The 25,264-nt window shown below is 45.0% G+C and overlaps 1 protein-coding gene across 1 annotated transcript in view; it reads left to right on the top strand.

Annotated features, from left to right (window-relative positions):
• F13A1 (coagulation factor XIII A chain) overlaps positions 1-25,264 on the top strand; it is a 140,388-nt gene that overhangs the window by 23,367 nt on the left and 91,757 nt on the right. The window contains exon 4 of the mRNA XM_004598616.2: positions 15,914-16,165. Coding sequence (XP_004598673.2) covers positions 15,914-16,165 — 252 coding nt within the window. The remainder of the gene's footprint in view (positions 1-15,913; positions 16,166-25,264) is intronic.

The raw sequence follows: 25,264 nt of genomic DNA, 5'->3' as shown, positions 1-25,264 counted from the left end.
AGACCTCACTCGGGGTCTCTGCCCTGCCTTGTGATCCATATCCAGGCTGATACAGCTTGCCAGTGAAGCTTGGGATCTGTGGGATAAAACAGTTGTTCACAACATGAAGTGTTGTACCAGGAAACCTTAGGAAGGGCTGAGTCTTGTCACAGGAACATTGACACAGGAGGGCCTGCCTCCTGCCCTCCTCCCTCTGCCCCCACTATGCCTCCAGTCTTGTTTTTGTCTGCGTTTGTACCTTTGCCCTTTTGTCTTCCACCAATGTCTGACCTTTGGGAGACTTGCTTACCAAGCCTGGCTCATTATCAGCCAGGTAATTGGAACTTTATTTCATCAGAAAAAGTCGCTGTCTCCACTCCAGGACAACTCAGTGGGGACACTCCCTGGATTTTCCACATAAATTCTCAGACATTTGTGCAGTATGTCAAATAAGGGATGAGGAAGGTGGGAGGACAATATTTAATGAAAATGAATGTGCCCAGTGTTCTACGCGGGAGTCTTCTGTCTCCAGTCTGGACACAGAGAGAGGCTGCCAGTGGAGTCAAATCCACTGAAAGAAGCAGACAAGTGGCCTAATTATTTGTCATCTGTGCCCTCTGGTTCCACCACCAGCATGTTTTAAGGCCTGTTGGGGAGATAACTAGAAGCTCTTTGAACTGCTTAGTGATAGTTCCTTGCTAATAAGATGACCCAATTACCAGTCTTATTTTGAATATTGCAACTATACAGGAAGACTAAATCCTGACAGTATTCCTTGAGGAAGTGTAACTTTCGTTAAGTGTTCTTGTAAGAGCACAGGCATTGCATGACTGTAAGGTTATAAATAGTGGTGACTCTCTTTGATTTTCCTATCCATTCTCTTTCTTTTCAACATCTCAGCCATCTTCCTAATCTTTTCTCCTTTGTTTTATAACTTCTCTCTCTCCTCCTGCTCTCTCTCACAAACACATTCACACAAACACACACTCACACACACGCAAGCACACACACGCACACACACACCTGGGTTGTCATCTATGCTAGAGGAGTAATGGAGTTTGTGTCTGTGGAGCTGTATTCCTCCAGCCTTCAGGATGCCACGGTCAGATTGGACCAGCGGGAGCTCCTTTGCCTCACAGTGGAATGCTTTGCTGTGGGCTTTGTTTCCTCAACTCCTATCCTTTCACTCTGGTTAGGAGCCTTGATCACATATCCCCTCACCTTGTTCAGCGAGTCTGAGATGCCAAGCCTCAGGTGTGTCTGGTGCTTTGTGACACCTCACAAGAGGCAGAGAGGAATTTAAGAAGACGCCTCTAAAGAGCTCGCTCTAGAGAATTCCATGAACAACCAAGAAATGCAGCCATAGGGTCTAATCAGATGCTACCCTGGTGCAATTCTGTGCCAGAAATGAATGTCAGAGGAAGGCGGGAATTACTCAGAGCATGCAGAGCCGAGGGGCAAGCCATAGTTGAAGCATAAAGTCTAATCAGAGAGAAGGCTGATCTGAGGATGAAGCTGGAGGAATTGGAAGTACAGCAGGAGGGACGGGTGATATCCATCTTCCAGGATAGGAGCAAAGTTTTATTCTGATGACATATATGAGCTTCTAATAAAGAAGACATCCCCCACCATGTCACGTTGCCATGTTGCATATGGGGCTTTGGCACCAGTCCCTCCAGACTCCTAGAGCAAGCAATGGCAGAGGAGATCCACTCGGAGAGGACTACCAGGCGTCTGCTGCCCTTAGAACCAGCTTACCGTTGGCTCAGTGAACCTTTGTCGCTCACAGAGGTAGAATTTATAGCTTCTGTTTGCGGCGTTGGCAGAGGTATGCCGTGGGCACGACATCGTCTGTGCCAAACACATCAGATGAAGAAGCAAGCCCTGCAAAACTAAGTTTAAAAAGAAATCAGGGCTTCGTTATATGATCAAATGCAATGAAGCCAGCGTTCATTTTTTTGAGAACAGTTTAAAAGCAGCTCTGTTTGAGGCAGTGGCTCAAAAGGCTAATCCTGGGCTTGAAGTGCTCACATTCCATATGGGCACTGGTTCCAGTCCCAACTGAATGCTCTGTTTCTTACCCAGTTCCTTACTTACGGTCTGGAATAGTAGCATAAGATGGCTGAAGTCCTTGGGCCCCTGCACCCATGTGGGAGATCCAAAAGAAGCTCTTGACTCCTGGCTTCACAACAGCTCAGCTCTGGCTTCCGTGACCACTTTGGCAGTGAATAAGTGGATGGAAGATCTCTCTATATTCTGTATATTTTACTTTCAAATAAAAAGAAATAATTGAAAACCATAACTCTGTTTGGGCCCATGCAGAGTATCACTATGGTCCCATTGTCTCACCTTACCCAAAGTTTACAGTAGTAAAAAGTCTACTAAACAGCTTCTAACTGAGTAAAGGTCAGGTAGTGTATACAGAGCAGACACTGGGGACAAAAGACGATTCACTTCCTGTGGATTCTGATGTCTTTGTAGATCCTGTGCCCAGGGTCAGGCCAGGAATCCTAGGAGCAGCCAAGACCTAGGACTAGAATTCTTGTGGGAAGGAAGAGGCTGATACCAGGAGCTCAGGGCAGGAATGGCTCAAGAAGGACAGCTTCAAAGCTTTAGTGTGGGAGTGAGAAGTGGGTTTGGGCCCAGGGAATAACACCGTTGTGGACTGAGTGTGGACTGCACAGGCTGAAGTGCTAACTCCCTCGTAGTGGATCTGGAGGTGAGACCTTCGGAAGGTGGTTGAGTTTAGAAGAGATCATCAGGTTGGAGCCCCAGTGTAGGATTAAGCTCTTGTAAGAAGAGAAATATCAGCACTTGCTCGCTCTCTCTCTCTCTCTCTCTCTCTCTCTCCCTTCCCATCTCCGAGGACATAGGAAGCAGACCCTAGTCAGAAATCAAATCCTCCAGCATTTCGATTTTGGATAGAGTTCCACAGCCTCCCAAACTGTGGGATGACTGTTGTGTCTTGCCATTTTGTTATAGCAGCCCAAACTTGACACTATAGACATCAAGGAATGAAAACCTTTGGCGCACAATACTTCTTACAATCCTGTAGCTAAATGAAATATGTGTAGTGTTTCACACTGTGACTGTCGCTGGAGGGGGGCGCACTGAGGAGTAGAGAACATGTGTGTGGTACCACCAGCTCCTTCAGTAAAGACCATTTCACTTGCCGTTATGAGTATGACTTCCTTGGCTGGGAAAAATACCAAAGAGTAATAGCTTTCCCTCTCAAACCCAATAACTGGCTGCCAGAAGCTTGGTTGTTTTTCCCCATTGCAAAATTAGGTCTACAGGTTTGTTGGGACACTAATACCTGCAGGAGACAGTGCCTTCAGTATTCTGGATCAATTAATTTTCCCAAAAGAGGTGGAAGCAATGTTGCTATGACTAAAAATGACGAAAATGGAGTCACGGAGACAGCTAGGGTGGCGCTTCCCAGCCAACAACTTTTATATTTGTGCAACATATTTCTAAGTGATAGAAAATGACACTCCGTCTCATGACTTCATTTCCATCATTCCCATCTTCTCTAACTCTCATATTTGTGAAACACGTCGCTTTAAACATGTCAAAGACACTTATGCAGAGTGTTAGCCAAATTTTAAAAATAAAGATGATTCATAAAGACAGCACTGGTGTTTATAGTCATGATTATTTAGGGCACAAACAAAAGGTAATCATTTTCAGAAGTGAGAGTGAGCTGTTTTTCTCTCTGCCTCATTTTCCCTAGATTCCTTGAGCATTGGGGCCCCCTGGAGCCTTCAGTCATCCCTGCTTCAATAATTTACCGAGTAGCCACACTCCTCACCACCCTCCAGCCTCTGGGGTATGCCTGCATTTATTAGCCAATGGCTCGAGGAGCTCCTTGATGTTCTGATTCTTCCCATTCACTCTTGTGTTTTCTTAGAGCGGGTCACAGATTGAATGTTGTGAAGTGTAGCCCTTTAACACATCTTGACATAGTTGTGTATTTATTTCCAAGCAGAATGACAGAGATGGAGAGCGGGAGGAGGCAGACAGAAATCTTCTCCCTCTGGTTCATCTTCAGAATGGCTGCAGCAATCAGAGCTGAAGCAGGCTGAAGCCAGAAGCAAGAAGCTCCATCTGGGTCTCATACATAGGTGGTCACAGCACTTGAGCCATCCTCTCTGCCTCCCAGGCATACCAGCAGGCAACTGGAACATAAGCAGAGTGGCAGGACTTAAACCCACACTCACACAGTGTGGGTGAGGGATTTCTCAAACAGAGAAAGTTGCCCACTTTAGTAAACATAAAGACCTATGTCACTAATGTTTAAAAAAGCACAGGGAAGACATGAATACACAGGTTACGTACACAAATAGAAGATCTATAGATTACCTTTTGCCTTTTGAAGTTTTTAAAAATTTTTAAACAAATTTTATTTTATAAAAATTTACAAAACCACTGTGAAGAACTTTTGTCTTCATGACTAGTACAGTGGCCAATGGGACCTTAATTCATTCCTGAGTATGCTAATATTTTCAGTAAGCAAAGACACTCTTCTGAGTACCCATCAAAATCCAGAAATTCTCGTGATACGCTATGACCATCTAATCACAACACACTTGAGATTCACCCACTGTCTTAATGTCTTTACAGCAAGTGGGTCTTGACCCACTTTTCATGTCTCATCTTTTCCCTTTGATCTGAACACTCTGTTATTCGTGTGGCCTTTCTTTTGAGATTCACTTATTTATTTGAAAGGCAGGGTTACAGAGAGAGAAAGATGTAGACAGCAAGATCTCACATCCAGTGGTCTGACCCCCCCAAGCAACCACATGGCCAAGGCAGGGCCGGGGCGAAGCCAGGAGCCCGGAACTATCTAGATCTCCGACATGGGCAATCAGGTCTTCTGTCGCTGCTTTCCCAGGTTGACTGGAAGTGGAACGGCTTGGGCACAAACTGGCACCATAGATCATTCTAGAGCCATTAGTGCTGGCTGCCTGAACCCACCGCATCACAACGCTGGCCCAGCCCTGACGTTTTTGAAGATCTTAAGACCATGATTTTGTAGGCTGTGTCTCATTGTGGTGTATCAGTTGATTCCTGATGATCCGAATCAACTTACCAGTCTTCCACAGGAGAGGAATTCTGTGTGTTCTTGGGGCATCTGTCCCTTTTTCTGTTGCTGCAAAATAATATATGAGATTTGCAAACAGAAAGGCAAAGAGGTCTGTTAGGCTCGTGATTCTAGATGCTAAGACATTGAAGCTCAGACGGCTACCCCCAATGAGGATTCCTGCTCGTGGAGACTCTGCAAAGTCCTAAACCAGTGCATGGCATCATTTGGTAAGATAAAGTGTTAGCCTTTAATGTGTGAATAAGTTAGTCCATTTATGGGGGCAACATGACCTAATTGCCTCTTAAAGACCCCAGCAGATCGCACCTCCTAATAAGTCACAAAGAGGGTTCAATTTCTGTCTGGGTTCTGATGGGGATACTCAAAGCGTAGCAGCATCCCACCTCTAATTACTGATGTCATTGTCATCACAACATAAGGTAATGTCACAGGTGGGGTATCAGAGAGAGTGGACTTGAAAATTGGCATGCAAGATATGACCAGGGAATGATGTTGAGAACAGTTCTAGAGGAGAGGAGCAGAACTGGACAGAGGGAGAAGCCTAGCAGCATGCTTTCCCAACGATTGGTGGACCCGCAGAGCTGCAGGTCGGGAGGCTCTCTGAGTTGGGGATGGATGAAGGAGCTTTTACTCCTGTATTGACCAGTCGCTGGATGTGAGCTGCCCTGTGGCAGCTAATCCTGCCTGAGGCCTTTTGCTGAAGTTCAAGCCAATTCCCAATTCTGCCACCGCACCCAGCAGCATCAGATAAATGTTTTGTCTCTAAAGGGATTCTGAGCATAACATCACACATGCTAAAGAGGTGTCCAGTGGAATGTTCCAGTGCAAGATTGCTCTGCATTCTCTTTGCAGGAAAGGACACAATGAGAGAAGGGTTGACCGAAGTCAGTACAAGCTCCTGATTTTCTCTTAATTAAATGGGCAACATAAACTTGTTACTATCATTAATTAAGTTGCTATTCCAACAGTCTTGGACCTACAAGTTGGAAAGTGCTTCTTTGCCCCACCTGTCCTGGTCCATAATGCCTTACATCCAATCATAAGATGTCCCAGGCTCAGTACTGAAATGCCTCTCTCCACAGAACTCTGCCTCCTGTTAAAGAAGGTGGTATTTAAAAAGCCAAATCTAGCTGTTGCTGTGTTCTTTGACCTTCGAATATTTGCTGGTTAACCCAGGTTTACCTCACTGACCACTGTTCTCACCATGCTATGTCTCTGATGACCCCTGACTAGACCTCTATCCTACATGACAGTTTTCATCCTCAAGGCTTCTGGTTCAACCTGGGGAGACACGGTGATGTGCGTACAGCCCATAGTATCAACTCATTTTGACCAAGTATTTGCAATGAGCCTTCAGTGTGCTTTGTGTTTTTGCTAGTTTTCTGCCGATGCTGCAATAAATTGTCAGAGTTCCAGTGGTTCTCAACAACACTCATTATTTTGCTACAATACCATGGTGCCTTGTCAGAGGTTGTCCAGGCTCCTCACATCTGGTCCCTATCTTCAAGGAGGAATCAGTGGAATAGGCCTCTTGGTTCTCCTCTGATCTCACTGTGCCTGGGGCCAGGAAAGGTCTTGGAGGAAAGCTGAGTCCATGGAATGAGACGGGAATTATAAAAACCTGTGACCCTCCGTGTAGGTGTGTGCAATGAATGGAACTCTACTGTAACGGTTTATTTCTTTAGCATTTTACAGCAATACTAATATGTACGGGCATTCATTTCTTTCTCACTTTTCAGTTGTTTCTAAATTTCAGCTTCCACATATATAAGGGAGAAGAGGTCATATTTGCGTTTCTAGGTCTGGCTTATTTTACTCAAAACAATGTCCTCCAGGTTAGTCTATTTTGCAGCAGATGGTAGAATAGTTGACTAATAACCTGTTGTGTGTGTCTATCACACTTGCTTTATCCGTTCACCTGCTGAGGGACACCATGGTTGGCTCCAAATTTGGGCTCTTGAGAGCAGTGCTGCCATAAGCTCCTTGTTGCAGGTATTTCTTTGGTTCATTGTGCTTTGGGTACATACCCAGTGGTAGGATTGCTGGATAACACACCAAGTCTATTTCAGGTTTTTCAAGAAATCTCCAAGTGGTTTTACATGGGAATTTCAGTAATTTGCATTCCCACCACAGTGCGTAAGCGTCCCCCTTTGTCCACATCCTCACCAGCATTTGTTACTCTGTGTGTCTGGGGTTTGAGCCATTCTGGCAGCGGGAAGTGGTTTTAATGTTATTTCCCAGATGGCTCGCAATAGGAAGCATCTTTTCAAATATTCCTTGGCCGTTGGTATTTCTGTTAGGAAACGCGCTTCCGGAGCATTTTCCTTGAACATTTCGAAGCTCCTTTGCAGCCTCTCCTGAGAGGAAGGTGTGCAGCAGGAAGGGCAGATTGCAGAAGCCTGGAATGAACCAGTTCTCTCCTCTTGATGATAATCACCCATGCTGCCATGGGCCTACTTGGTTCTTTCCTCTTAGGTTGTGGTGTTTTGTTTTTAGAACTGATAATCCAGTATTCCTGAAGGTTATATCGGGGTCTGTTGCATACTGGTCGCACATGCTCTCACCACAGCCTACGAGTGCTGCTACAACAAAGTTTCTTCCCCTTACTAGGCAACAGTATTCGTGCTGGCAGACCTGCCGCACGCACACACCATGCTGTCACAGCAGTGCTTGTGGGTCTCACTCAGAAATAGATGGATTATTTTAAACAGGCAAGGTGTGTCTTGGGAAAAGCACGTGAATCAAATAGAAAAATGAATTCACATCATGAAATTTACCTTTCTGGATAGAAACACGGTGCCTTCCTGTGCTCCTTAGAGAGGGTACCCCCCCATGCATATGCTTTTCAAGGGAGTTAGCAGTTGGGTGGAATTGGAGCCCAGCTTAGAATGTGTGTACTCATGCTTATAAGTGGAAAAACTGCCATCTGAAGGAAACTTCCCAGGCCTTCAGTCTCACGAGGAGGCCCTTGCATGCACAGCTGGCCTGCTCCAGGCAGCTGTTGCAGAATTTCCAAAGTCTCCATGATGTTCTCATTGGGGGTGATGTTCACAAAGGACACAGTTGAGTTCCATTGATGCTTATTGGGCACCTACCTAGCGTTATGACATTCTGTGGGGTTTATTCATAGCCATAACGCCTTTAGCTTGGTTCATCAAGAGACACCAACATGTAAGTGAGTGACAAAGGTGGAAAAGTTTTGCTTTTCTGACCATTAACTGGATCCACACAGTCAATGCGTGAGGGCAACAGATTGTGGATTGCAAGACACTTGATTGGCAGAAAGCATGCCCAAGAGATGAGAGGCGTGGGATGCCCTAGGTTACCAGGTTTCCCAAATAGCATGGCTGGGATCTGCAAGCAGCAGGTGTGCCTGCCCCATCGCTGGTCCACCCCTCCTTGACAAAGCTTCGAGGTTCTAAGTGTGTGTGGCAAGCACGGGCAGGCCTGTTAGGGTTACTCTTAGTCACACTGACCCTTCCAGCTTCTAAGTGTGAGTGAGGAGAGTGTGGGCAGGCCTGTTAGGAGCAGTATTCAGCCACACTGACCCTACTATTTGTTAATTGATGGCCTCCGTGGGTTACCTGGACAGCAAATGAACACCTGAGACACAGTGCATTTTTAAAACCGTGTTTTCAAATATTCCAAAGGCATCCAATGAACAACAGCAAAATTCTTTTTTAAAAGTCAGTGAGTTTCTCCACAGGGAGCTGTTTATTCAGTTTTGCATCTCCAGGATCTCAAGTCTGTTAAAAGCACAGTTGAATGTGCTTTCCCCAGGGTCACATGGGGCTAAGTCTGAGCGGCAGGCACATCTCTCTCTTGTCTACCTGATGACCCCGGGGTCACATGGGGCTAGATCCAAGGGTAGGCACGACCCCGGGGTCACATATGGGTAAATCCGAGTGGCAGACACATCTCTCTCCTGTCTACCTTGTGAGTAACATGAAATGGAACAAGCCTTGCATGAAGCCCAAGTCCAGATGAACAAGGTCAAAAGAGAGACAACTCAATGGGGTTGAGTATTTCCAGGCCCATCCCTCTTATTATCAGGCCGTGGTGATTAAAATGGGCGAATCGTTCCATACCCACAGGTGCACATCTTAGCAGAGGGGGCTCTGGCTAGAAAAACAATGAAGGTGATCATATGTAGGAGGGTGGGCCAAGCAGATTTTACCTTAAAATAGTCATTTTTGCAGCCTCAAAAATAATCCAAAGTAATTAAAAAATTAAAACAAGCGTTTAAATGAATAGCTTATGCCAATTTTTAGATCGCTGGGGAAGCTGGCACATCGTTTAAATAAATATGAGAAGATGCAGTCTGTAATATTTTTCATTATTGAATAGTCCACTTTCAAAGACCATTTTATTAAACCACAAGATCAAAATATTAGATTTCTTGTTTTCTTCTTACTTGAACCCATTTTTTTTTACATGTGGCAGCACAGTTTGGGGGCTTGGGAGGTTATCTAACTAAGCCTGATAGGAGGAATTTTCAAAACGTACATGGAAAACATGTGTTATGAAAAAGCTAGATGTGGGTTCCTTTAAAAATACACCAAAATAAAGTCATCGTCTTAAAAAATTCATTGTTGGACCCTCTGCGATGGCTCAATTGGCTAATCCTACACCTGCAACCTCTGGGATCCCATTTGAGTGCTGGTTCATATCCCAGACGCTCCTCTTCCCATCCAGCTCCCTGTTTGTGGCCTGGGAAGGCAGTGGAGGATGGCCCTAAGCCTAGGAACCCTGCACCCATGTGGAGACCTGGAAAAAGCTCCCGAGTCCTGTCTTTAGATTGGCTCAACTCTAGCTAATATAACCATTTGGAAAGTGAACCAGAAGATGGAAGACAGACAGTCTTCTCTCTGTCTCTCCTTTCTCTAAAATCTACCTTTCCCATAAAAATAAAATAAATATTGGAAGAAAATTTCTGTTTATTTTTATTTGAAAGTCAGAGTTATAGAACAAGAGGCGCTCTCTCTCTCTCTCTCTCTCTCTCTCTCATGGAGTAGGAGAGAGAGAGAATCTTCCATCTGTTGGTTCACTCCCCAGATGGTCATTACAACTCTGACTGGACCAGACCAAAACCAAGAGCCAGTAACTTCTTCCAGGTCTCCCACATAGATGGCAGGAGTCTGAACACTTGGGCCATCTTCTGCTGGTTTTCCTACTAGATAGGAACAAGCAACTGAGGCCTGTTTGGGATGCCGGAATCACGGTGGTGGCTTTACCTGCTAGCCCTAATAAAGTCACCTTGTAATTCCATTTTCCATGAAATTTTTTTATGTACCCTCAGGTACTAGCAGCAAAGATGTGCACAGCACCGCGTGTGTCTCGCAGATCTGGCCAAGAACAGTTGCTGGGCAGTTGTGTGTATTGATGGATGAGAGCTCTGAGTATATAGCCTGAACATGCCAACTCCTGAGGGTGAGAAGGGCTGCTTAGTGAACTGAAATACTACGCTGTCAAAACTTGCTCACTCATAATTCAGTCATGGGACATTCTTCCCCAGTGCTGTCGTGCAAGTCATTACATTCAGAATTAAACATGGTATAACAGAGCAGTCGACAAGACCCAGAGGCGCTATCGGCATGTCAGGGCTCACATTAATAATCAGCCTTTCCATGCAGAGAATAGGAGAAAGCCCGCCAAACCACGCCTGTTTTCGTTCACCTGGAATGCCGGCATGCCTGCCTCTTGTCTGGCTTCCATACGTTGGTCTGGAGACGTCTGTCCCTGCTCTAATAACAGCCGTCTCGCCTTTCTTCCTTCCCCTATTAGTGGCTGGCTTCATTTTAGAAATCTACCAATTCAAGTCCGCCTCAGTAGTAAAATCTTCACACAGGCTCCACTCTGCATGATCTTTGTTGTCACCGCTCAGTCGCTAACCCCTAATCTAACGAGTGCACTTGTAGGGGAAAAAATGGAATTGACGAGGTTTTTTTAGGTGCAAAACGATTTTGAGATCTGCATATTTTTTATCACATGTATTGTATGTATTTTTGTTGAAGACTTCTCAGATATGTGAAATTTTAAAAGTTTTGCATCACAGGAAATCAACTTTGGCTTTGATTCTCCTTGAAGTGCCCTCATACTTGTGACTCACAAATCTACTACGCCATTGTGAATATCTTGCTGGTCTTTGGCCTTGGAGTCCTATATGTTTTCTGAATTATTGTTTGGGGTTCCTTCCTGCTCTTTATTGCCTTCCAGCAGCCTCCACCCTACCCGACGGCAGCAGCACAAGGCACAGCAAATTGCAGAGGCTTTCTGTTCTTACAATGCTGCTTTAAACCATGTCCTCACCTCTCCCCAGTTATGTGGTAACATGCGTGTGACACCCACCCTGAGCTTCCTGGCTGTGAAAACCTCCTCTCGGTGTCTTTGTACGGATCCCAGGAGACACCCTTCACACCTGCACTCCTCTCACTTAATATCCATCCCCGACCTCAGTGACTCTGATCAGCCTCCAGGGTGTGGAGACTGAATATGTCAGCCACAAAACCAACATCAGGAAAAGGGTACAACCAATTTCCCAGGCTTTTCAGTATTCTCTGTATTGTGCAGAATTCAACTAGCTGACTTTAAGAAAATTCCATGTTGATTGTCTGATAGGGCAGGTGTTGAGTCTTAATTGAATAACATTTCTCCTTGGAAAGAAAAGCTTAGTAATGGCATTTTCTTCCAAACCCCACGATTCAGACATTATCTATAGCAAATTGCCCCTTAATTAAATAAAACATCATATCCTTTAAGGAAGGGGTTGATAAACCGATATTTTAAAGATCATGTAGAAGATATTTTAGGGATTTGTAGAACATAAGTTGGGTGTCACAGCTACTGACCTCTGCTTTTACAGCGCAGTGACACACAAACGGATGAGCTCTACTGTACTCGAAGGAAGTTTCCTGTGTGCATACAGGCAGCCAGCTCCCTCCGTACAGGCAGCAGCTCCCTTGGGTCCTCAAGCTGCAGTGTGTTGGCTTCTCCTCCAAAGGACGGCTGGAAATCACCATGATCATTGCTGATTCAGAACACATGAAGTTGTGATTGCACATGTGGCAGATCGCAAGCAATTCTCCAATGACCAATATTGTTTTTACTAAGAGTAACTTGTATTGTTGCTTGTGTCTTAACTGCACAAGTTCTCCTGACAGAATAATTGATAAACCCAGAAGTTTCAAATTCGGGCTAAGCTTGGGTGATTGGTGAGCTCCTCCTGATTTTGCAGGGCTGAAGAAGACTGCTTAGAGGAATCAGCAGCCTAGAGCGAGGGAGAAAGAGCAGGGGCCTCCACTTGGGAGCTGTCCTCCTAGTCCCTGACTGTGACCGCAGGGGTCTCCGTTTCGCAGGAGAGGTGAAGTTGAAGTGAATAGGGAATAAGTGCTTGGCCAACCATCGTGCTGTAAGGGTCAGAGCCAGCTGACCCACCTTCCCGTTGAAAAGGAAACACCCCTCTTCAGGTGCAGAATGACAGGCAAGACAAAACATCCTCTTCTTCCTCTTGCTTTTGTTAGGTTGAAAACACAAACAACACAGCCCCTCCTTTGTGCCCGGCCTTCAGCTTTTAGAGTGAAATAAAATCTATTTTCTTTCTGTGAAGAATCCAAAGCAATGGAAACTTTGACAGTTCAGCCATTTGTCACAAGTTGTGCTGATGGTTAATCATGGAATCAGAATCTGACAGAGTTCTCACCAACTCCAAGGCATATCAAAACACCAGCAAGTATCCCAGATACAACTGCTTCGATCCCAGACTTCCAAGTCCAGCTGGTTCACGTGTGAGCTCTGCTACTCAGCAGGCACATCGTACTGGGCTAAGAGACTCCTGTCTTAGGGTCCTGATTTGTTGGGGACCCTAAAGTTGGGGTGACAATCATGATGTCCTCTTCACTGTGTTGTGAGATTAAAGAGTGTGGAAACACAATAAATATTTTAGAGAATAATTTTTTTCTGGGAAAGATAAGCTCTGTGAGCACAGTTCTTGTCCTTTGATTCGTGCTGCGCCCCTAGCACTTAGAATCATGCTTAGCACTTAGTAGGCAATGTTGCTATAGGGATGAAAAACGTTCGCAGAAATGAGGTTCTTACATTAGGTTCTGAGTGGTTTCGAGCCAGCATAAACAAACATGGCTGATGTTTTCACTATCTCTGTATCCCATCAATTTCACCTGAAATTGAACGAGCAGGGAGCCTAAGCGAGGATGCGGTGGGTGGGGTTGTTTCTCGGTCATTCTCTTACACATCTGTTTTTTGGGGAGACTCCGTGAAGACTGAGCCAAGAACACTGCTTAGACACTGAAACGCCTTGGTAAACAATCATTTGTAAGGCTTTATGGTACTGATGCTGATAATTTCATGTATTCATTCTGGGTGGTAATGAGGCGTCACAGACTCACACAACAGTAATTTACACCAGCACCTTCTGGAATGCTCCTTCTCTGATAATATGCCAGACCTCAGAAATTAGAGAAATGAAAGTGTTGGATTACATGATTGAATGTGGAATCCTGTGCATGGTCTATATAAGATGATTATAAGTTTTGCTGGTAAAGGTTCTTTTCTCATAAACAAACTCAAGTTCTTCCGCAAACATGTCTGATAGGTATCTCAAGGCAGAGTGAATCTACCCCTCTGCTTGGAAAGTTGGTAAAAGAAGACTTGAAAGTGTGCCCTAAAATGTTAAAGGATGACATGAGGTTGACCTTCTCTACACGATGCAGCGGCTCATTGATAAAATTCAGTTTGACTCTTAAAAAACAACTTCTAAAATATTTATGCTGAGATGACGAATGTGTGTTGAGTATCTCTTTTGTGACATTCCAGTTGTTGCTATTACTCATAGGTAATGATGACCCAGTTCTTGTCATACTCCCTTTAGAGCCACACAGGTCACACCCTAGCATTTATTTCTACAGGAAGATATTGGACACTCTTTTGCAGCACCCTGGCGTCACATTGATACCTTTGTTGCAAGTTCAATAACACCATGGAGATGAAGATCCACTGTACCTAAGTGGATGCATAGTGGAAGCAGAGAGGAAATAAGTATGTTCATAGGTAGAAACAGAGAAATATGTCCCTGTGCATGCAGTGCAAGGAAGGACCCACAGAGAAATGGCAGGTAATCTCCTACATTGTTGGGAAACACCCCAGTGGCGGTGTGATGGACTTCTGAGGGTACATGAAAAACACCTAATGCAAGACTGAAGGGGAGAATAACGGGGAGGGGAGGGAACATGGAAGAGGGAGCAGAGACCCCAGTGCCTATTAAATTGTGTCATAAAATAAAAAAAAAAGAAATATTAGGGACAAGAGGAGTTTCAGATTTGGGAGCATTTGGGATGTTTGGACTTGGGCTGTTCAACCTTGACATCAATGATTATGAACACAGAACGATGGTAAAATGCCCCCCATGTTGAGTTTTCCACTAAAATACCAATTAAGTATTTTAACAACTTGTTGTGTCCGTCATGCTGTGGGATGAATACTGCTATCATGCACACTCACTTGTCTGCTAGAAGCTGCAAGGATGACAAGCAGCAGATCCAACATTCAAACCCAGATCATTGGCCGCTAGAGCATCAACTCTTAATCAGTCCGTCTTGACACAGCCTGATCACTGAAGGAACTGACAAAAACATGTGTTTAGTTTGGATATCGAAACGGTCACACATGGACAATCTATCAGCACTGTCGTGTTAGAGGTAACACCACAACAAACCAAAAAGTGTGGTCCTAAAAATACTGTCATGCACAAGTATTGCCTTAACCTGATTCAATAATCCTGATGTTTCAAAGGATAGAATTTCAGCGAATGATAACCATCTGGTGGCCCATAAAATGTGTGTTTGTGTTTAAATACATGTTCCCACATCTTGATTGAATTCATTGCTTAATCAACTTCTGTGGCTAGAATATGGTTTGTCCTTTCTGAAGCTTGTGTTGAAATTAAACGCCCTTGCAAGGCATCAACAAGGTGGAAACTTAATCCAACTGTAGTGTGTTGAGATGAGGCCTTTGAGGAACCAAAGTATAAGGATCCCCATTGCTGAGAATGGATGGCGTAATAAGAAGATGGAAGTAGGGCAGAAGACACACACTCCCGTCTTCCACCTTGGAATGATGAAGATTTCCTCAGAACTCTGCCCGGAAGTGGCCATCACCGGCTAGAGCATTTCAGCCTTGAACCCGGACCACGGGCCGAAGTCTACCTTCGAAATAACTCACCCGGTCTGTGGCTCTCTACTAAGACATCAAATAACAACAACAAAAAAAAATCTGGTTTTTTAAATTGTCCTCCCCCCATTTTTTTTTTTTAAGATTTATTCATTTTTATTGGAAAGCCGGATAGACAGAGAGGAAGATCTTCCATCCGATGATTCACTCCCCAAGTGAGCTGCAACGGCCCGTTCGCGCCGATCCAAAGCTGGGAACCTGGAACCTCCTCCGGGTCTCCCACGCGGGTGCAGGGTCCCAAAGCTTTGAGCCATCCTCGACTGCTTTCCCAGGCCACAAGCAGGGAGCTGGATGGGAAGTGGAGCCGCCGGGATTAGAACTGGTGCCCATATGGGATCCCCGGGCGTTCAAGGCGAGGACTTTAGCCGCTAGGCCACGCCGCCGGGCCCCCTCCCCCCATTTTTGATAGACACAATCAAGCTGAACTTCCAAGAAGTTCCTAGAGTTGGTTATCATGCAGTTAGTGGGCAGCAAAAATGAAGTTCAATTCTGGATTTTGTGATGGCAAGGTTAGGAGATTATTTCTCTCAGGGAGGATTAAAATGGTTGTGAAATCTACTCAATGCTATCTTGTCTTTCTCCTTGTAGGTCGCTACCCTCAGGAGAACAAGGGAACATACATCCCAGTGCCTGTAGTCTCAGAGCTGCAAAGTGGAAAGTGGGGGGCCAAGGTCATCATGAGAGAGGACAGGTCTGTTCGGCTGTCCATCCAGTCTTCACCCGACTGCATCGTGGGTAAATTCCGCATGTATGTCGCAGTGTGGACGCCTTATGGAATACTCCGAACCCTCCGAAACCCGGAAACAGACACGTACATTCTCTTCAATCCTTGGTGTGAAGGTAAGGTAACAAACGCTGAATTTTCCCTTAAAAAAAAAAAGTCTACAATCTTCCTCTCTGTCTCTCCTCCTCTCTGTATATCTGACTTTGCAATAAAAATTAATAAATCTTTTTTTAAAAAAAAAGAAGAAAGAAAAAGTCTACCTATTTCTGACGCACCTCATCTTGGAAGACAGTGGGATCCTTTTTTTCTTCATAATTAAGAGAGAACACACGCAATGTATCCTCGGTCTATGTGAGGATAAAACCCACGAGAATGTGGTTAATGCTGCTCCGCCTCTGTCCCAGGAACTAACTGAAGCTTGCCCTAAGTCACACAATTAGCTAAGTGGACAATTAGCTAATAAGTGGAATTATGCACTGATGCAATAGCCTTTGTCCTACCACTCTGTAAACAAACTGGAATTACCAAACTTGCCTTTCAAAACTATTAGACTTTATGTCTCTGCTTTTAGAAAAATAGACAAAGTCAACTCAACCCTTAGTTGAACTAATGTGTCCATTTGTCTAGTTTAAGACCAGAAAGTCCAAAGAATTTCAGAAGCTATTTATGTGCATAGTGGATATTTCATAAATCATAACCCTGGATGTGCAAGCATGGAACTGCAAGTTAATGCAATATAACTTAATCTCTGATGCTATTTTGAGTCTTTTTAGCCTATTCTAGCAGCTTAATCTACTTATATTCAAATAAACTCAGTCAAGTTTAATAATTTCTCTGTCATTTCAGTTACACTTGGGATTTCTCCCCCTCTTCATGTGTTCCTTATCCTGCCTTCTGCCGCTGTTGTTGGTGGGGGGGTGGGGGGGGCTGATTGCTTATCAATGAGGAAGTATCCATTTGTCATCACTGGAAATGAGCCAATGAAACATGTGAATGTTCAGATACAGGCAGAGACCTTTTTGTAGTTTTATCCCTTAAAAAAAAAAAGATTTAGTTCATGTATTTGAAAAGCAAAGAAAGAGGGAGAGACAGAATTCTTCCATGTAGTGGTTCACTCTGAAATGGCCTCAAAGACCAGGGCTGGGGCCAAGCAGAAACCAGGAGCCAGGAGCCTCTTCTGGTTCTCCCATGTGGGTGCAGGGGCCCAAGCACTGGACCATCTTCTACCACTTTCCCAGGCTCATTAGCAGGAAGCCGGACAGGAAGTGAAGCAGCCAGGTCTCCAAGGGCATGCATATGGGATGACGGCATTGCAGACACTGGCTTCAGGTGCTGCATCAGAGGGCCGGCCCCTGAAGATTTGTCTGTTTGAGAGAAGAGAGATCCTCCACCCTCCGTTTCACTCCTCATGGCTGGGCCAAGCTCAAGTCAGGAGCCACGAACTCCATTTGGGTCTCCCATGTGGATTGCAGGGGCCAAACAGCTGAGCATTTTCTGTTGCCTTCTTGGGCACATGAGCAGGAAGCTGGACTGGGGGCTGAGCAGCTGGGACTTGAACTGGTGCTGAACATAGGCTGCCAGTGTTGGAAGCAGCAGCTTAGTCCATGCTGCCACAACACAGACCCGGGGACAGAGTCATTTCATCTCATCCTTCCAACACGCGTTGTTCTCTAGTGTCTTCCAAATTTTTTTTTTTTTTATTGTAGCTGACTTTGCATGACTTCTGTTTCAGACAGCTGCATATAGATAAGGATTGATCTGAACTGCTAAACCTGAATGCTACAGACCCTTTCTTTGAGTTGTCTGCCCCCATAATCACCGTAGATAACACCAACGTACTCTATGCATTCTCTGCCTGCCCACCCTTGTCATCCTGCATCAAACACAAGTCTCCCTGAGACACATGTCCACGATGGGCAGTAGCAGGGAATGATAACTGAGCCATGTGTATTTCAAAGACAAACTGTTATACATACAAGCATTTCCTTGGCCAGGCAAGGGCACAACTGGATGATGGGATGCTGTTTGTGCAGACAGGAAAGGCTGGGAAACTGGCACCAGCACTTAGCAGTCTAAGAGAGAAGGGATTCTCAAAGGAAGCTGAGGTGATCTATTTCAAGAAATTCATATTTTTAAAATCCATAGTTATTAAATAAATAAACCCAGAGTTTGCTATTGATTTTCTTTGCATTACAAAAAGAAATGCACGGGCCTCATATAACCATCCAGCTCTCTGGAGTATTACAAAAAATGATACGGCTCATGTGCACTTGAATTGTTCATACCATTTCTATCATCTGTGCCTGATGGGACACATGTATGTGTGCGTTCCATTTTATGTGACCACTCCTCTTGAACTGAAAATGACATTTTGACTTAAACAGAGAGCACCTGCTAATTGTTGAGGAGGTCTTTGGTTGTGTCTGTGGTGAGCAGCTGCCAAGTGTCTTTGTTCATAAGCCATAGAAGTAACATTGTCCCTGCACTAGATCTGGCATTACAATAGAGGGACCGCACCTAGTTATCTTCTTGCATAAAAAGGATTAGAGGGATGTGAGACTCAAGTCAAAGACAGCAGTTTGGAAGATGTGGTCCCAAACAAAACTGGAGATAGATGGGCCACAATGACTGTAGTGGAAATGAGAAGGGAGCAGATTAAAAACCTATTCTTATTTGTAGCATAGATGACAAGGCGTGTGAAGCTGAAATGGAGAAGCCAAGAACTACTCTCTCAAGTCTGACATGCCCTACTACTAGGGTCATGATGCCCTTTCCGGGTGGGGAAATCTTGGGTGGGGCTGGGGGGATGTATGCAGAGGCTATGGTCTGAATGTGGAACTGACAGCAGTGTGGGGAAATGTTAGTTAATGTTATCTGTCAGACCTCTAACTAAAAAATGTCAAGAAGACACTGAGATAAGTGGATTGCATCTAGGATCATCAACAAAGTTGAGACAGAGAAAAAGCCAGAAAAAGGGCCTGAGAAGTCGGAGGGATGCGAGGCAATCACAAGACCCTGAATATCAATGCAGCCGTTGATTCAAGAGTCCTGCATTGAACTGTGTTGATTAGGTGGGATAAGGCAAGAAAGAGGTCATACCTTGTGGAAGTATGGGAGCCATAGGTCTTCTTAAAAAGAACAGTCTCTTTCAAGCTAAAAGGATACAAGCTAAGAATAATACCAGTACCTTCAGAGCCTAGATTATTTTTGAGAAACACTGACAGTGAGAGGGAGAGAGAGAGAGAGAGAGAGAGAGAGAGAGAGAGAGAGAGAAAGTCCACTGGTTCAGTCTCCAAATGGTGACTGCAGCCATATCTAAACTGACTTGATGTCAGGAACCAGGAATTCCATTTGTGTCTCTCTCATATCCGTGCGGGGGACCCAAGTACTTGGTCCACCATCTACTGCCTCCCAGACGCATTAGCAGGAAGGTGAAGCAGAAGTGGAGCAGCAAGGACTGAAACTGTTTCTCATCTGAGTGACTGGTGTTACAAGCAGGGGGTTAACCGGCTACATTACGGTGCCTCCTGGGAATGTTTTAAAGATGTGTGAGAGTGGGGGTGATTTTGTGGTCTTGAGGACGAACCCAGAAGAGAAGAGCATGCTGCCGAGGGCAAGGCAGTAGCTCACAACCTTGTCTGCACATTGCGATCATCTGGGAAGCTGCACAAGCTGGTGTTGTCTCCTTACCCCACTCAGGCGAAGTTCTGTTGTAGTTTGGCTGGAAGGAAGCTGGGATGCAGGGTATTTGGGGGAAGCTCTGTGGGTGATTCTTGAAGACAAGGTTGAGAAACAGTGCCTTTAGAAGGAAAAGCCCGGAGTGCTTGTGATCCAGGGAAGAAGTGGCGGGCTGGTGATAGGTGAGACTGTTCACTCCACACTGAGACAAGGGTGCTGTAGGGCAATGCTGGGTAAAGATGTTCTGGATTCAGTGGAAAGATAGCAAGGCTACTGCTATTTGGTGGCTCTTTCTTCTCAGTGAAGGATAACACAGTCATTTGTTGAGAATAAGGAAGAAGTGGGGGTGGCAATGGAGGAGGAGTCACGGGGCAGAGCACAGTAAGCCTCTCAGAAGAGCGTGGCAGGTGGATCCTCCCTGCTCTCCAGCTCCAAGACCTATGACCTCTTGGTCTGTAGAAGCCCATCCATTCTGCAGCTCCTGGGGGCCATGTGCTCTTTGGCCAAGACTACCTCTAGAAATCCTAGATCCATGCGCTACTCACCCTTCTTAAGTGTTAGCATAGACAACAACCCCAGAAATGGTCACACAAAGCACCTCTGAATGTCTGGCACTTAACAGCCATCTGCAGTAGAGTATGAGAGGTAGAAGGGTTGACTCCAGCGGGTCTTGAACTTGGAGCGCAGCAGGATCGCCTGCAGCGCCTTGAAGGCGGGTGACTCTTCAGGAGCTCTTGAGAGGCTGGACCTGGGCGCCCGCGTGTCTAACCAGTTCCAGATGATGCTGATGCTCATAGGCGAACTCCACTCAGAGGACCACTGGTTTACATGGTCAGCACAAAACAACATGACAACAGCAGGGGAGAGTAATTTACTCTCCCCTGAGCCTGAACCCGTCTCCCTTCACCTTGCTGCTTCTTCTCTCCACCTATCTTTTTTCCTTATTCTTTAAAGATTTTCCTGAACGAAGCAAATGCTCTACCTTCTTCTACTCTCAGGGATGCAGAAGACTTGATTTGTTCTTGCGTCTCCCACAACAACCATGCTTTTAGGGACCACATACTTTTTTGAAGCTCATTTCTTCAAGCACAATCATGATGCCACTTTGTAAGAGAATGTCTTTTTGCCTCCTCATCTTTGTGTACACTGAGATTTTTTTCAGGGGATGTTTGTGAAATGGAAGAATTTAGCCACACTCACTGTGTGGGTTTTCAGCCTAGCAATCAAGGCATATTCTAGAAAGGAGATCTGAATTATGAACACTGCCCCCAACACACACACACACACAGAGCCAGAACTAATGTAGCCCCAGTCGCAGTCTGGGGCTTGCATGTGCCAGCACACAATGGAGCACCTGGGAAGTAGATCAAGAGACGTGGTAACATTGCCAAAAGAGGAAAGATGACAAGGGAGCTAAAGAAAAAGATAAGGCTCAAAAATTGCCCTTGGGAGTTAGGTGAACAAGATGGTGGCCACATCACACACCAGACTTGGAGGAGAGCTGCAGCATGGTGACGGTCGAACGCCACAGCAGCACACACAGCTCTTCCCGATGGAAGAAGGTTTTGCTGCATTCCTGGGGCCCTGCAGTCCGCTTTGCATTCCTAGGCCATTTATCCTCCTTAATCACTAAATCGTTCATGGGAATCAATAGCAATCCCACACTAGTGAGGACAGGAGGGGATGCAGCAAGAATTATTGCTTGGCTTTTAAGAGAATATTGCTACTCAGACTTCAGGCCCATCCCACGTGGGAGCTGTCCTCTAGCATGCTGGAGACAGACCGTACCCACAAAAGCAGCAGAAGTGGGATGGACATTTGTTATGAATTCTTGAATGTATTTCACTATTGAAATTTACAGTTTCCCAGTTTGGTAGCCTAGCATTAGCACCAGAGAGTTCTGAAGCCTGTGCCTAGCACACCTGGCAGGTATTTAGCCGTGACATCCAGTTAGGCACCAGTTATTTTCACAAAGTCTTCTCTTCATATCTTGATTCCTTTCTACCCAGGCTGTCCAAGATTCTCCTTTATCTCATCCAGCCTATCTCCCTGACATCCAGCACACTGTGCCCAGCATACAGTGGGTGTTAAATAAAGGTTTGCTATGTTGGCTTAACAATTCCAGATAAGCACCTGTGGGCTCACTGCACCCTAACATCCCAGATAAGCTATGGAGACTTGGGACTTACCATCTTGAAAAATGTCAGAAGCATAGATGAATTTTGGGAGGCGTGTTTGTGAGAGAGATGTGTATGTAGATTGTTCTCTTTCTGTTGGCATCTTGACACCGAATCAGCATTTGCTATCCCCACCTCTTCCATTCAAGGTAACTTTTGCTTCTTCTTTCAGCAAAGAAATCCATTTAAATGAATGTAAGCATATCAATACATTCATAAAATCTTGGATTTTTAATAGTAAAGAAATATGATTCATCTGCATTTTGTTACAAAATGTATCCTTAGACTTCTTGCTTTGAAATTTTATGTGATCTTTAGAACTCTTCTGTACAAAATGGACTAACTCACCAGGACTGGAATTGCCAGAGGAGCAAGGACTGATATCCACTTTTCTTGGAGGTGTTGATCAGAACTCATACCCTCTGGCTGGAGCCATTCATCCACCAATCCATAAACATTGACAGCATGTCTTCCCCATGCTGCGACAACACTACTACCCATGCATAGTACATCACATTATTTATTCATTCGCAAACATTGAAAGACAGTACTGCAATAGGCACTGGGGATGTGGGGTGCGGAAGGGAAGGAGATCCCATTTTTGCCTTCATTGAGCTAATAACAAGGATTTTGCACAGGAGCTATTAGGGTTTATAAACAAATAAATAAATTACACTGCTAGAAAGTACTAGAATAGGGACCTCTGACTCCAGCGGGATCAACCACACCTGTCTTAACTGCTAGAATCCTACTCACATAACAAAGGTAATCAAATGTCTGGTTAGTTGAATTTTTATGAAATCTCAATAAAATTTATGTGAAATTTATAAGAATTATTTTAATAAAATAGTCTATATAATAATCCCCCTTACCCATGGTTTTGGTTTTCAGGGTTTCAGTTACCGACAGTTAACAACATTCTAAGTAGTAAATGGAAAATTCCAAGCATACTAATCTATCAGTTATTCTCAGTCATAGGAGGAAATCTTGTCCCGTCTTGTCCCTTTGGTCTGTCACACTGTGCATATCTTCCTGTTAGACCCTTAGAACTCTCGTGGCACCACAGCGCTCTTGTCCAAGTAACTGCTTTACTGAGTAATGGTCCCAAAGCCTCAGCGTAGGATGTAAAGTAGGCACAGGAAGGACAGATGGACTCTGGTCTGTGAAGCAGTGCTTTGGCGCATCCAGTAGGAAGCACGGCATCTTTGGAGGCCAGTGCTGTCCCACTCTCAGACATCCATGGGAGACCTTCGACCATATTCCCTGCAGACACTTTCTAGTGTTTGAATCACTTGGAAGCTGTTTCATCCTTTGGCTACCAATTGAGAATGATTTGAGATGCAATTGCAATCAGAAGATGTCCCAGAGAGCTGAAAGCAAACATCCTTTTCAAGCGCATAGACATGACCCCAGCCTCAAACTCCAGGGCTGTTTACAAGGGTTTTCTAGGAAGGACAGAGTTGGCACAGCCAATGCGTGATCACACTCACTGCCAAGGCAAGCAGTTCTTGGTTCTTTCTTGTGGAACATTTCCCACTCTTCAAGTCTGCGCGTAGCCAATATCTCCTTTGCTTTTTGTTTTGGAAAGCATAGTCTTTGGCCTGTCTCATTCAGCCAGGCACCATGTCTGGCAAAGAGGAAGTGATTAATGAATGTTTGCTGAACTGAATTGGTAAGCACCACTTGGGAAGACGGAGTGGATTCTTAGGCTCATATTTCAAGAAATAAAGCAGGCTCCTTGTCGTCATATACATCTCTGAAGGTCATGAAGAACGCTAGGGCACGAACTCAGGCTGAAATGTAGGTGTCCTGACCCTCAGATTAAACTCTTTTATGTTTAAACAGAAGGCATTGATCTCCAGCCTTGTGTGTAGCAAGAGAAACAAGTGAATGGCCAGCCGGGGAGCTTCTATGATGAGCTATCAATGTTGGAAAGTCCTGCCCTTAAAAATAAATAAACAAAAATAAAACCAGGTTGATAGCACTAAGATCAAAGGGAAATGTTCTGTGGAAAAAAAATTAAAGTCTGCCAACAAGGGCTCAGGCTTCCCCAGAGCATATGTACGAGGAAGCTCTGACATTTTCTTTGTAGAATTGCTTCATGAATAATAGTCTAGTTTCTGAAGATATCTAAAGTAAAAGTACAAAAAAAAGTCCTTCACCAGCAACACTAGTAAATTAGCACAAATCAAATAAACTTTTCAGGCCAGTATGTACCCTGACATAGCCCAAGAAGAACTGCCCCTAATCCCAAAGCTGAGGAAAAAATTGGCCTGTGTTTCATGGACTCCTTCCACTGTGGGGTGAGTACACACAGACAGGGCTCAGGGGTGTCTATATGAAGCCATTTGAGGAAGGCAGTGGCTTTGGAACATTCCAGCATAAAATGCCAACTCTGGAAATCCTGTTCCTTAAGTGTACCAGTGTTTCCCCACACTCAGAGACAGGAAGTTCTTCCTCACGCGCCGGCAGCACACGCCGCTGGAGGTTGCCGCCCCTTCTGACTTATGTGGAGTCGGGAAACAAATCATGCTGACAGCCATCCGGAGTCATGTCGGCTCTGCCAATGAGGCCGCTCCCTCCGAGAGGGACTGCCTGTGGGTAACACGCATCTTTCCTCTTTCATGGTGATGCTTAGCTTTTATATGAAGGGAAGAGCTCCTAAGCACGTTGCTCTACACCGCCCACCTTTACTGAGACGGTGATGCATTTTGCCATCATAAAAGGGCAAACTTTGATTCCTAGTAAATGACTAGAAACAAAACTACACCCTGATTTTAACCATGGGTCCTTTGGAAACACTGGGTAGCCCTCATGGTGGGGTCGGCTTGCTTGGTTTTTTAAATAAGACAGACTGAGCTTGCCCCATGTACTCCTTGACTCCCTGAGTGCCTACAAAGGCCAGAGCATGAAGCCGGGGGCTGGGAAGACAGTCCAGGTCTCCCATGTGGGTGGCAAGGACCCAGTTACCTGAGCCACCACCACTCACATCCAGGATGTGTGTTAGCAGACAGACAGAATCAGGAGCTGGCCCTCCGAGGCGAGACATGGGTGTTCGGACTGCTGTCTTATTTGAGGGCTCCATGTCCTTTGGCTCCTGAGCTTGCCTTGGTAGGTCGAGCCTAAGAGATTTGGAAATAGAACTTACTTCAGCTTTAAAACTGCATGTTAAGTAAGCAGAAGGGTATTTTCATGCCAGATGGTGATGAATGACACTCGTTCTCCCAAAGAGGCCATACAGATGCTACAATCAATAAACCTCGGCAATTATTTTCACATATTTGCTATAAATTCCTAATTTCTCTGGGTTGGTAGGCCCATGCCAGTTTCCAAGGGTACTTGAAACTGGTCTTAGAAGTG

This window comes from Ochotona princeps, chromosome 1 (genome assembly GCF_030435755.1).
Source record: "Ochotona princeps isolate mOchPri1 chromosome 1, mOchPri1.hap1, whole genome shotgun sequence".
Classification (NCBI taxonomy): domain Eukaryota; kingdom Metazoa; phylum Chordata; class Mammalia; order Lagomorpha; family Ochotonidae; genus Ochotona; species Ochotona princeps.
This window is presented reverse-complemented; position numbering and strand designations above follow the sequence as displayed.